The following is a 14665-nucleotide window of genomic DNA, read 5'->3' as shown; positions in this document are numbered from 1 at the left end:
AGAAAAAAAAAAAATCTCAATGCAGAAATGGTTTAAACGCAACCTGCGAAGTCAACTTAGAATTTCCACTTTTTTCCCCACCGACAGTGCAAGAACACTAATAAAACCCCCAACGCTTCTAAAATAAAATAAAATCCCTATTACCAGCGGTTTGAGCTAAAAAAAAACAAAAACCTCACTAGTCTGCATGGAGCCTTACAATGACATCTGAAAGGGGGCGGGATCTATTAGGCAGCAAGTGAACATGTTGTCCCCGAAGTTGATGTCGGACAAGTGTATGGATTTGAGTGACACTGAGAAGACCAATCTGTAATGTCTAGACGACGGGGTCAGGACAACTCCAAAACTGCTGCTCTTGTGGGATGTTCCTGGTCCGCAGTGGGCAGGTGGGCCAAGGAAGGAGAACCGGTGACAGGAGGAAAATTCTGATTGATGGGGAGTAAAGGCCGGTCCAGGGAGTTCCATCCAGTAGAAGAGCTACTGTATCTCAGATAGTTAATGGTGGTTCTGATAGAAAGGTATTGGAACACAATGGGTCAGTTTGCTCTGTAGCTGCAGACCAGTCGGGGTATCCATGCTCAGACTGATAAGGGGGTACCACCTGTCCTCCTGTAGGGGGTCCAGGACAGCTGTCAAGCTGTAGGAAGGGGAACCTGTAGGAGGGGTGATTGGTTCAGTGGGAGTGGCATTTACAGAAATGGATCCCCAGGAGTTTCCCCCCTGCAGCAGCTGAAAGTTTGCTTCCCTGCCTTTCAGCTGCTGGAGGGGGGGAAACTACAGGGATGTTTCTGTAAATGCCACTCCCACTGACCCAGTCACCCCTCCTCTACAGGTTCCTCTTCCTTTTGCTACCCAAGCTTCCCTTGCAGCACTGCCGCTTTCCCTACTCTCCCTCCTGCTGCAGGGGATTAGTGTGCGAATGGGCCAGTAAATATGTACTCTTTTCTGGCTGAACAGTGTGTGATTGGTACTGATCGATGATTGTGTTCATTCATAATTGAAGCATAGTAAACTGTTTACTGTGCTTTATTTTATAAAGAGAGATCCTCTTGCCAGAGCTCTTCCTGTTCATTCAGTGCAGCTGAGGCTGCAGCAATAGACAGTGAGGGCTGGGCCCTCAATCCTTTCCTGTGTCAAAAGTGAGATATCAGGGGTTCTTTTAGACCCCTCATAGTTCACCAAAGCACCCTAGCCACGGCTGTTACAATCCACAGCCAGAAGTGCCTACAAGGGGCATATGAGCATCACAATTGGACCAGAGGTGAAGGTGGTCTGATAGATTCAAGAATGGTTTGAGCAACACAACGCGTTTGAGGTGTTGGCTTGGCCTCCAATTTCTCCAGATGTCAATAAGATCAAACATCTGTTGGATGTGCTGGGTAAAACAAGTACGAGCCACGGAAGCCACATCACTGCACTGTGGTAACGGATGACTGGGTGTTGTCATAAGGCAGAGGTGAATGGGTCCTTAACCACTTCCTGTCCGGTCCATGTATATAAACAGCCAGATGGTGGCAGTGCAGGGGCAAATTGCCTTCATAAACGGCGCCCACCATTTTGGACTGTGTGCTCCCTGGGGATACGCACCATGATCCAGTGCTGTAATCCACCGGACACAGCAGAACACCAATCGCTCTACAGGACCTCTGGGCGAGGTCCTGATCATGTGATCACTGATTGGCCAGTCAGTGATCACATGAATAGTAGTAAGCAAGATGTCACTTCTGATATTATTGCTTACTACATGTGAAATCTGTGAATGATCAGATGGTACCGGGCCATTCACAACAGCCTTGTACGATGGAGCAAGCTGTGACCAATCGCAGCTCACACAGTAGTTTTCAATGGCTGCAAGAATGCAGCCAGAGAGAAGGAGAAATTATTGCTTTTACAGCCTTTATGTGTAAAAAAAAAAAAAACCACTTTTATTACCCCCCACAAGTAGTAGTGTCCCCATGGTGATACTGTACTGCTCAGGTGACAATGTTAAATATAAAAAAATTTCAATTCTAATTTTTGGTTATAAAACTAATTTGGATTTTTTTTTACTAAAACGATAAATCTTGGCCAAAATATATTCAGTTATGAAGAAAGATTTGCAAAATTTAAGAAAAACACTTTTCTAAATTTGTGGACTTTTACATATAAAAAAAAAAAAATCCCAGTGGTGAATAAATATTACCAAAGTTTTGTCTCAAAAAAAAAAAAAAAAAAAAAAAAGCTAAAAAAACTCATGGGTAGTGTTGCATGACAGCGCATTTATAACTCCACCCCAAATTACATCACCAATCCTGTCTCTAAATATCACCCAAATTGTACTCTCCACTCCTTGCAAGACCTCCTACTCTCTAGCTCCCTTGTCTCCTCCCATGCTAGTCTCCAGGACTTCTCCAAAGCTCCCCCCATCCTCTGTCACTCTCTACCCCAATTTATCAGACTATCACCTCCTCTGCTCACTTTTAGGCAATCTCTGAAAACCGATCTCTTCAGGGAAGCCTATCCTGCACTCAGCTAATAATGGAATCTTCTACTCCTTGTACCAGTCCATCCCCCACAGTTATTACCTTTTGTACCACCAGCCCCTCCCTCTTAGATTGTAAGCTCCTAGGATCAGGGCCCTCTAATCCCTGTTGTATTGAATTGTATTGTCTCCCGTTATAATGTAAAGTGCTGAGCAAACTTGGCGCCATAAATCTTGTATAAATATAATAAGTCATTCAAAGTGTGACAGCGCTGAAAGCGGCCTGGACAGGAAGGGGGTAAAAAAGTGTCCGGACTTGAAGTGGTTAAAGTAGACTATGCAGTCAACTATTTTACATTTTAAAAAAAAAAAAAAAAAGGCAAGGGGCTCGATCTAACCTCAAAAATGTAAAGAAAAATAAATGGAAAATTAAATGAAAAATAAAACACAAATACATGCACACCTACCTTCTACCAGACATCTCCCACAGGAGCCCCTCGTCTTGATGAGAATAAAGTTCTCATAACACAAAATGATTTCTGTAGATTTTATTAATATATAAAATAATAAATAAATAGCCGAAAGCTAAAGCCGGCAATCATCCCACATTTTAAATACACATCAGGAGACATTAAAACATTTGCGGCTAAAAGGAGGTCAGATCTAGAAATCTGCTGCCCCCCCTCATTACTATGAATATACTCATCCATCCTTTGCTCCGCCTCCAGCGACTGGTAAAGCACCGAATTACCCAGCAGCTTCACAAGGCGGTTGCAGCCTCGGCGCACCCATAGGTAAGCACCCGGCGCGGTGCGTCTCCGTTCACCTTGTGTTGGAGACCCACCAATTAAAAAGCCCATAGAAGGTATAAGCCGCATCCACCCAGCCGATGCAGGTTCTGAGCAGAGTGCGGCAGTAACAGAAAGCAGATTAAAAAAAATATGCATATGTACAAAAACCAGACACCTTCTGCATTTCCCGCACGAACGCAAGCTGAGTCTTTCAAGTCAGTCCTCCGGCGCCCCCCGAAGGTCACCTCCACCTAGTGCACACCACTGCATCACACAGACGGCTGAATTTGCATTAGAGGCTTTCGAGGGGACGCACCCAGGAAGGGTTTACTTTTGGCTACATTCAATGTAGCCTTCAGGGTGAGAAGATTTTCCTTCCCTTCCGTCGGCTGCGGTTTCTTCAAGTGACAAAGTCTGCACACCGAGTGGTACTTGTCTGCCCCTCCGATCACCTCCACCTGCGGAAACGGCGGGGTCAAGCGTTAACAGAGGACTGCACACCATAACAAAATCATTCACAAGTCTGGTCAGTGTCAGATCGGCCCGTTATGATCGGCTCTCCCTGCACCTAAGGCTACCTCAGCACATCCAGGAGAAACAAAGTGCCAAATGTATGTATTCGCTTGCCTATCTGCGAAATTTCGAAGGAGAGGACGCTAGAGCAGGGGGCGGGGTGGTGGAAAGAGGAGACGATGCTAGGGGGGGGGGGGGGGGGGTGCAGGGGTGTTGTGGAAAGCAGAGAGGACGCTAAAAGGGGGGGAGGTGTGTGGAAAGAGGAGAGGACGCTAAAAGGGGGGGGGGGGGTGTGGAAAGAGGAGAGGGCTCTAAAAAAGGGGGGGTGGAAAGAGGAGAGGACGCTAAAAATGGGGGGGTGGAAAGAGGAGAGGACGCTAAAAGGGGGGGGGGGAAAGAGGAGGACGCTAAAGGGGGGGGAAAGAGGAGGACACGCTAAAGGGGGGGTGGAAAGAGGACGCTAAAAAGGGGGGCGGTTGTGGAAAGAGGAGAGGACGCTAAAAGGGGGGCGGTTGTGGAAAGAGGAGAGGACACTAAAGGGGGGGTGGAAAGAGGAGAGGGCTCTAAAGCCGGGGGGGGGCAGTTGTTATGGAAAGCGGAGCGGGCGCTCACACACGAGGAGAGCAGTAGACTTTGCACGTATGTGTTAGGGGTTTTTTTTTTTTTTTTTTTTTTTTTTTTTTAAATAGGCACAATTTATAAAATAAAAGAAACTAGTAAAAATAAAAAAATAAAAATATTTATATTTATTGCAGTAAATTTGGGGGCTCACCTCTTTTTCGGCTCCCAGTCTCTTGGTGTACGAGGCTTCCCGGTAACATTCCATACACACTGCGTTCAGCTTCACAACACTCTCCGCCAGCGGCACCAAACTCAGGATGTCCCCGAATGGCTGGAAATAACAGGAAGAATACAAGTTACAGTCTGCTGGAAGGGAAATAATCTGACCTCAGATGTTCAGAAGACGGAGCAGCACCACACCGGGGAGACGTGTGTAGGGGACCATCTACATTGTTCGGTCAGTTCCTCCACAGTCCAACATTCCTTCTATGGTGGAGCAGCCGGCAGAGATACCACCAACCTACTAGACACGGATGTGTAGATTGCCACGTACTGACATCTACAGTCAGGTCCATAAATATTGGGACATGGACACAATTCTAACATTTTTGGCTCTATACTCCACCACCATGGATTTGAAATGAAACGAACAAGATGTGCTTTAACTGCAGACTGTCAGCTTTAATTTGAGGGTATTTACATCCAAATCAGGTGAACGGTGTAGGAATTACAACAGTTTGCATATGTGCCTCCCACTTGTTAAGGGACCAAAAGTAATGGGACAGAATAATAATCATAAATCAAACTTTCACTTTTTAATACTTGGTTACAAATCCTTTGCAGTCAATTACAGCCTGAAGTGTGGAACGCACAGACATCACCAGACGCTGGGTGTCATCCCTGGTGATGCTCTGCCAGGCCTCTACTGCAACTGTCTTCAGTTCCTGCTTGTTCTTGGGGCATTTTCCCTTCAGTTTTGTCTTCAGCAAGTGATATGCTCAATCGGATTCAGGTCAGGTGATGGACTTGGCCATTGCAGAACATTCCACTTCTTTGGTGGCTTTTGCAGTCTGCTTTGGGTCATTGTCCATCTGCACTGTGAAGCGTCCAATGAGTTGTGAAGCATTTGGCTGAATATGAGCAGATAATATTCCCGAAACACTTCACAATTCATCCGGCTGCTTCTGTCAGCAGTCACATCATCAATAAATACAAGAGAAGCAGTTCCATTGGCAGCCATACATGCCCACGCCATGACACTACCACCACCATGATCACTGATGAGGTGGTATGCTTAGGATCATGAGCAGTTCCTTCTCCATACTCTTCTCTTCCCATCACTCTGGTACAAGTTGATGTCGGTCTCATCTGTCCATAGGATGTTGTTCCAGAACTGTGAAGGCTTTTTTACATGTTGTTTGGCAAACTCTAATCTGGCCTTCCTGTTTTTGAGGCTCACCAATGGTTTCCATCTTGTGGTGAACCCTCTGTATTCACTCTGGTGAAGTCTTCTCCTGATTGGTGACTTTGACACACATACACCTACCTCCTGGAGGGTGTTCTTGATCTGGCCAACTGTTGTGAAGGGTGTTTTCTTCACCAGGGAAAGAATTCTTCGCTCATCCACCAGTTTTCCGTGTCTTTTGGTGTTGCTGAGCTCACTGGTGCGTTCCTTCTTTTTAAGAATGTTCCAAACAGTTGTTTTGGCCACGCCTAATGTTTTTGCTATCTCTCTGATGGGTTTGTTTTGTTTTTTCAGCCTAATGATGGCTTCACTGATAGTGACAGCTCTTTGGATCTCATCTTGAGAGTTGACAGCAACAGATTCCAAATGCAAATAGCACACTTGAAATGAACTCTGGACCTTTTATCTGCTCATTGTAATTGGGATAATGAGGGAATAACACACCTGGCCATGGAACAGCTGAGAAGCCTATCGTCCCATTACTTTTGGTCCCTTAACAAGTGGGAGGCACATATGCAAAACTGTTGTAATTCCTACACTGTTCACCTGATTTGGATGTAAATACCCTCAAATTAAAGCTGACAGTCTGCAGTTAAAGCACATCTTGTTCATTTCAAATCCATTGTGGTGTATAGAGCCAAAAATGTTAGAATTGTGTCGATGTCCCAATATTTATGGACCTGACTGTACATTAACCCCCAATCCAGGGCTTCCAGAACAGCCAGTTTTCCTGTACAAATGATCCATCACATGGTCTCTTAAAATGGAACTTCAATCTCTCAATCAACACTGACGAGGTCTAATCCCGATGTTGCCAGCATTAGTATATAGATAGGAAAGTAGATCAGATATACCTGTTTTAAAACTTTTTTTTTTTTGCATTTTTTCAGTGACTTCCTGGTTTCTCACCTAGGCAAATGACACACATCTCAGGAGATGAACTAAGGGCAGATGGTTTCCAAGAAGTCAGTGCTACAATGAATTATGTGCCCTTAACTCAATGGCCATGGCCAGAAATGCTAGGGGGGTGCGTTTCAAAGGGATTTCTCGCCAAAATAATGCATGGTGACATCGATACATGGATGGATGGCCGAGGGGGGCGGGGGCGGGAAAGGTAGACTTGGATGGACAGAGGAGTATACTTTGATTAAAAATCAAAATAGCATTGTTGCTTTGCGATGCTCAGATGCAGTGTAGTCCCCCTTTAACCAGCACTGATCTGAAGGCTCAATTCACAAAGACGCTCCAAGTCGTGGGATTCTACTGCTGCAAGTAATAGAACATCGGGCCCAGCGCCATCGTCCACCAATCACATGATTCGCAGTCACTGAATGGGCGACGGTCACTCGAAGGCTACCGCCATATCGTAACAGTCAGCGCTGCAATTCCTGATATACAAATCTGAAGATCTAGTATGTGGAAACGTAGAGACATCCCCCCCCCCAGGTCCCATGTACTGAACGTACATGGTGGTCTCCTACCCACCTTCCTCTGGAACGTCCCATCCAGTGCAGCAACGATGACTGTTTTGCCTCTGTTGGCCATTTCTTCACAGAAGTGAACGACATCCGGGAACTGCAGGGAGAGGAGTCAACGATCACCGTCCGGTATAGGACCAACGTCCCCTCCCCCATAAAGGCCAACCTCACTTCCCAAATAAGAATATTAACCTCTTCCCCTATAATAGGCTCCATCATCCACCTCCCCAATAATAGGCTCCATCACCCACCTCCCCAATAATAGGCTCCATCACCCACCTCCCCAATAAGATTCATCTTCAACCACCCCCAGATCTATAATCCCCCCTGCCCCCCCATTTTCACAGACTCTCCTGCCCCACCCTGATATCCATTCCCCCCCAATAAGATCCATCACCCCCCATGTTCCCCCCTAATAATATCCATCATCTCCTCCCCAGTAATACGATCCATCACCCCCATAAGACCTAACTTTCACAACCGCCCTCAATATCCATCAGCTCCCTCCCCCCATAAGATTTATTGTCCCCTCCCACATAATTTATCCCCCAATATGATCTCTTCCCAATAAGACGATCCACCTTCCACCCTCCCCCGTCCCAATAAGACGATCCACCCTCCCCCGTCCCAATAAGACGATCCACCCTCCCCCGTCCCAATAAGACGATCCACCCTCCCCCGTCCCAATAAGACGATCCACCCTCCCCCGTCCCAATAAGACGATCCACCCTCCCCCGTCCCAATAAGACAATCCACCTTCCACCCTCCCCCGTCCCAATAAGACGATCCACCCTCCCCCGTCCCAATAAGACGATCCACCCTCCCCCGTCCCAATAAGACGATCCATCTTCCACCCTCCCCCATCCTAAAGGGATCCACCTTCCACCCTCCCCCATCCCAATAAGATCCATCTTCCACCCTCCCCCTTGAGACTTACAAACTGGCCCTCATCAATGCCAATGACGCAGTAGTTCATCGCCTCTGTAAACAAATCTGCCAGGTTGCAGGTCGAAACAGCAGACATCGTATGTCTGTGGGGGATGGAGATGGGAAGGAAACAAAAAACATTTGTAACAAAAAAAAAAAAAAAAAAAAAAAAAAAAAAAAAAAAAAAAAAAAAAAAAAAAAAAAAAACAAAAAAACACACATACTACAAACAAGACACACAAGTTGAATGTTGTACAGCGCAGCGCGTTTAAAAGAGGAACTCAACCCTGGAAACTGCGCAAAAAAAAAAAAAAAGTCAGGCAGAGGGTTACCAGCATGGTCTGTGGTCCCCCTGCAGCTGATCTCCCCACACCTGGTCCTGCACTGTGTGTGGAGGTGGCCATTTTGGTAGGAGCAGGGCTTTGCTTCCTCAATCAGAGCCTCCGGCAAGGAGAACAGTCAGCAGCACAATACTGACATCATCACATCTCACGAGACTAACAGAGGCAGCTCTGCCTTAGATTTCACACTGCAGATACACAGCTATGAGGATACAGAACAGGAGGAGTGCCTAGGGCTTTCCTGAAGTAACCCCACCATGTCCAAACAACGTTCCTGATGGAACCCCACCGTATCCAAACTATGTTCCCAAAGAAAACCAATTATATCTAAAGGATGTTCCCAAAGGAACCCCACTATGGTGTAGATGTACTAAAACCGGAGCACTCAGAATCTGGTGCAGCTGTGCCTGGTAGCCAATCAGCTTCTAACTTTAGTTTGTTCGATTAAGCTTTGGCAATACAACATGGAAGCTGATTGGTTTCTCTGTAGAAGCGAGCCTGAATATGCACTCTCCAGCCTTAGTAAATGAACCCCTATACCAAAAGGACGTCCCCCCAAACGGAACACCGCCGCGTCCCAAAGGACGTCCCCCCAAACGGAACACCGCCGCGTCCCAAAGGACGTCCCCCCAAACGGAACACCGCCGCGTCCCAAAGGACGTCCCCCCAAACGGAACACCGCCGCGTCCCAAAGGACGTCCCCCCAAACGGAACACCGCCGCGTCCCAAAGGACGTCCCCCCAAACGGAACACCGCCGCGTCCCAAAGGACGTCCCCCCAAACGGAACACCGCCGCGTCCCAAAGGACGTCCCCCCAAACGGAACACCGCCGCGTCCCAAAGGACGTCCCCCCCGAACGGAACACCGCCGCGTCCCAAAGGACGTCCCCCCCGAACGGAACACCGCCGCGTCCCAAAGGACGCCCCCCCCGAACGGAACACCGCCGCGTCCCAAAGGACGTCCCCCCAAACGGAACACCGCCGCGTCCCAAAGGACGTCCCCCCCGAACGGAACACCGCCGCGTCCCAAAGGACGTCCCCCCGAACGGAACACCGCCGCGTCCCAAAGGACGTCCCCCCCCAACGGAACACCGCCGCGTCCCAAAGGACGTCCCCCCCCAACGGAACACCGCCGCGTCCCAAAGGACGTCCCCCCCGAACGGAACACCGCCGCGTCCCAAAGGACGTCCCCCCCCAACGGAACACCGCCGCGTCCCAAAGGACGTCCCCCGAAGGAACCCCAGTCTTCAATGTTCGGTTTAGCACGTGTTGACCAACATTTTGATGCTTTGCTGAAAATTTGTGAGCCCACCCCCTTCGAGGGACATTCAACGCATTAGATGCGCTCCATACCGGTCATGTGTGGCCAGCTGTTCTTCGCTGTAGCGGATGTCCTTGGCGTACTTTATCACCAAACACTTGTACTGCGCTATCTGGAAGCGGCGCACTCTGCGCATCAACTCCGTGCTGAAATGAAAGGAGACCACCATAAGACCCTCTACAGATGACATCGGAGGAGTCAGACAGGAATACGCTGGAGGACTCACCTTTTCCCAGAGAACATTGGCCCAAAGATCACCTGGAAGACAGAAAGTAGATTTATTCCTTCACACCAAGGGGCATCATGGGAAAACAGACCCCCCCCCCCCCAACCTAATGCACCCCTCTCCCCCATACTCCACTTTCACAGCCAGAAGAAGCCCCTCTTCAGTGCGCCAGTCTCTTCCCATTAGCTACTGCCTTTTCCACCATCTTCTGTGAACTACAAATCCCCTCCCCCTATGTCCTGTGAACTACAGATACAAATCCCACCCCACACACAAAAAAAAAATATATAAAATCTGCCCCCTATTAATGGTATAGCTGCCCTCCACCTTTATAAAATAATTTATCATCTCCCACCCAGTAATCTATCTGCACCCCCCCTCATCTATCGGCCCCATAAAACTACCTGTCTACTTCATAGTTTGTCACCCCCCAAAACACAATCTGCTCTCCTCCCCTCAGTAAAAATGATCACCCCATAAAAATGTATCTTCCCCCCCACTAATAATTTATCTGCCTCTTTATAATGAGTTATTATGACCTCAATTTATCGGCTCTCTGCCCCCCCCATTATGCTAATCACCCCCTTAAAAATTATCTGCCCCCTGATAATGATTTATCTCCAATGATCACCCCCATAAAATGTATTTGCCTTCCAATAATGATTACCCCCCAAAATAATCTGTCACTCTCTAATGATCACCCCCACCACTATAATGACCTATCGACACCCCCCAATAGTTAATCTGCCCCCCTATGACTTATCTACCCCTCTCTCTGATAACCCCCCTTCTATAATGACCTATCACCCCCATAAAAATACATCTGCCCCAAATAATGACTACCCCCCCCCCCCCCCCCCCAAATAATCTGCCCACTTATGATTTATCTGCCCCTCTAATGATAACCCCCCCTCTATGATGACCTATTGCCCCCATAAAAATACATCTGCCCCTTATGATGATTACCCCCCCCCCATAAAAATACATCCGCCCCTTATGATGATTAACCCCCCCCATAATAATACATCTGCATGATTACCCCCCAAATAATCTACCTCTATAAAATTCCCCCCAATAGTTTGTCTGCCCTTCTCCCCATCTATGACGTATTTTTATGGGGGAGATGTCATTATAGAGGGGGAGAAGAGCAGACAAACTATTGGGGGTGGGCATTTCATAGGGTCAGATTATTTGGGGAGGGTGATCATTATTGGGGTCAGATGTATTTTTATGCGGGCAATAGGTCATTATAGGGGGGGTAATCATCATAAGGGGCAGATGTATTTGTATGGGGGCAATAGGTCATCATGGGGGGGGGGTAATCATCATAAGGGGCAGATGTATTTGTATGGGGGCAATAGGTCATCATGGGGGGGGGGGTGTAATCATCATAAGGGGCAAATGTATTTGTATGGGGGCAATAGGTCATCATGGGGGGTAATCATCATAAGGGGCAAATGTATTTGTATGGGGGCAATAGGTCATTATAGGGGGGTTATCATAAGGAGATGTACTTTTATGGGGGTGATATATCTGCTCCTAATAATGCTTAATCGCCCCCCCCCCAAATAATCTGCCCCCTTATGATTTATCTGCCCCTAATAATGATTAATCACCCCCCCCCCCAATAATCTGCCACCTTATGACTTATCTGCCCCTCTCTCTAATGACCTATCACCTCCATAAAGATACATCTACCCCCCAAATAATCTGCCCCTCATCCCTATATAAATGCCCCCCAAATAGTTTGCCCATCCCCCCTCTGTAATAATCTATCACCCCAATAAATTATATATCTGCCCCCCATAATACTTTATCTGGGGGGGAGGGGTACAATGAGAAGCCCCCCACTGTACGATGCGGTCGGCACTGACCTGGATCTGCCCCCTGATCTTGCTGGGTGATCCGGGCATGATATCGGCCACGTTCAGGCAGTTCATGGTGTCGCCGGTCGGGTCGTTCAGAGCGGGAATGATCGGAGCGGCGGGAGATCTCCGCACAAATCCTCCGCTTCAAACAGCTGCGCGGGTTCCGGCACAAAGCCCGACCAATCAGAGACGGTATGACGGGCCGATCTACCAATTAGCGAAGCAGAGGGAGTTAAATCCCACCCTCCCCCGGAGATGGGGGCGTGCCCGGAAGTGATTGACAGGCGTCTGACAGCTGCAGATTTGGCGCCAGAATCAGCGGATTTAAATATTCCGGATTGTATAGTAAGCAGCAAAATGGGAAATGGATACAATGTGTGTGTTCTATCGCCGATCACATCGGCACGTGAGTGACGCCGGGCTGGTTTGTGATTGGGGAAAGGATTGCAGGAAGCTGAGACCTGAAAGGAGATTGTACAATCAGATTGTGTGGTGTGTGGCCGATATAGGCCAGGATCACATTAGGGGTGCCACCCCTTCCCTCCAAACCCGAATACAAAATAATGACACCGAATCTCAGGCCGATTTATTGCAGATGAGGCAACAAAGTGGAAGCAACTGGGAACAACAGCCACTCAGCCACCAAGTGGTAGGCCGTGTCACATGACAGGGCGGGGTCAGCGCATGCTGAAGCGCACAGTGCGCAGAAGTCGCCAACTGTCTGCAGAGTCAATAGCTAAAGACCTCCAAACTTGGTGTGGCCTTCAGATGAGCCCAACAACAGTGTGTAGAGAGCTTCATGGAATGGGTTTCCATGGCCGAGCAGCTGCATCCAAGCCTTCCATCACCAAGTGCAATGCAAAGCGTCGGATGCCGTGGTGTAAAGCACGCTGCCACTGGACTCTAGAGCAGGGGAGATGTGTTCTCTGGAGGAACCAATCACGCTTCTCTGTCTGGCAATCCAATGGACGTGTCTGGGTTTGGCGGTGGCCAGGAGAACGGTACTTGCCTGACTGCATTGTGCCAAGTGTAAAGTTTGGTGGAGGGGGATTATGGTGTGGGGGTGTTTTTCCGACCCCACCACGTGATAAACCATGGAAAACCCGACCCCACCACATGGTAAATCATGGCAAACCCGATCTGACTACCTGGTAGACCCAACCTTACCAAATGGTACACCCGACACCACCTCATGGTAAACCATGGTAGACCTGACTCCACCAAATGGTAAACCATGGTAGACCTGACTCCACCACATGGTAAACCATGGTAGACATGACTCCACCACATGGTAAACCATGGTAGACCTGACTCCACCACATGGTAAACCATGGTAGACCTGACTCCACCACATGGTAAACCATGGTAGACCTGACTCCACCACATGGTAAACCATGGTAGACCTGACTCCACCACATGGTAAACCATGGTAGACCTGACTCCACCACATGGTAAACCATGGTAGACCTGACTCCACCACATGGTAAACCATGGTAGACCTGACTCCACCACATGGTAAACCATGGTAGACCTGACTCCACCACATGGTAAACCATGGTAGACCTGACTCCACCACATGGTAAACCATGGTAGACCTGACTCCACCACATGGTAAACCATGGTAGACCTGACTTCACCACATGGTAAACCATGGTAGACCTGACTCCACCACATGGTAAACCATGGTAGACCTGACTCCACCACATGGAAGACCATGGTAGACCTGACTCCACCACATGGTAAATCATGGTAGAGACCCCACCACATGGTAGACTACAGTAGACCCAATCCCACCACATGGTAAACCATCGTAGACTTGACCCCACCACATGGTAGACCTGGGTCACTAAGCTTTGTACACTTTGTCATCACTCTTTGGGATTGGCCTGAAAAGATAGAACTCCGAGGTGCCAACCCAACGGGAATTTCTAAACTTTACCATAATGAAATTTTATTTTGATTACATCCTATCATATACAAAGTACCAAAGAAACTCTTCATAAATCTCTCATTTATTATTTGCCTCTTCTCGTGATATTGTTTTTTTTTTTTTTGGTTATGCTTACCAGTCAATATCTCTGGATTTGGTGAGCTTCTTTTTCCATGATAGACCAATGGGCATGTGAGCATCAGAAGTGGACTACGGAGCAGTGGAAGACGGTGGCCTTGATAGACCACGGTAGACCCAACACCACCACATGGTAGACCCGACACCACCACATGGTAGACCATGCTAGACCCGACCCCACCACATGGTAGACCATACTAGAACCGACACCACCACATGATAAACCATGGTAGACCCGACCACACTACATGATAAACCAGGGTAGACCCGACCAAACCACATGATAAACCATGGTAGACCCGACCCCACCACATGATAAAACATGGTAGACCCGACCCCAGTACATGGTAGACCTGACCCCACCACATGATATACCATGGTAGACCCAACCTAACCATATGGTAGACCTGACCCCAACACATGATAAACCAAGGTAGACCTGACCCCACTACATGGTAGACCCAACCCCACTACATGGTAGACCCAACCCCACCAAATGGTAGACCCAAAGCCAACACATGGTAAACCATGGTAGACCTGACCCCACCACATGATAAACCATGGTAGACCTGACCCCACCACATGATAAACCATAGTAGACCCGACCCCACCACATGGTAAACCATGGTAGACCCGACCCCACTAC

The 14665-nt window shown here is 48.1% G+C and overlaps 1 protein-coding gene across 1 annotated transcript; it reads right to left on the bottom strand.

Annotated features, from left to right (window-relative positions):
• Window positions 1–2994: 2994 nt before the first annotated feature.
• LOC149434152 (thymidine kinase, cytosolic-like) lies at window positions 2995–12124 on the bottom strand. The gene is made up of 7 exons (XM_089664041.1): window positions 11958–12124; window positions 10084–10115; window positions 9890–10003; window positions 8207–8300; window positions 7277–7366; window positions 4538–4657; window positions 2995–3710 (listed from the first exon to the last, which is right to left on the bottom strand). The coding sequence occupies exons 1-7, from the start codon at window positions 12021–12023 to the stop codon at window positions 3522–3524; spliced, it is 705 nt and encodes a 234-aa protein (XP_089520167.1). The 5' UTR covers window positions 12024–12124; the 3' UTR covers window positions 2995–3521.
• Window positions 12125–14665: the final 2541 nt, after the last annotated feature.

The sequence above is a fragment of the Staurois parvus genome, unplaced genomic scaffold, assembly GCF_062004578.1.
Source record: "Staurois parvus isolate SC_StPar_1 unplaced genomic scaffold, SC_StPar_1.0 ptg001819l, whole genome shotgun sequence".
Lineage (NCBI taxonomy): Eukaryota > Metazoa > Chordata > Amphibia > Anura > Ranidae > Staurois > Staurois parvus.
Note: the sequence above shows the minus strand (reverse complement) of the source record. Positions and strands in the feature narration are given on the sequence as shown.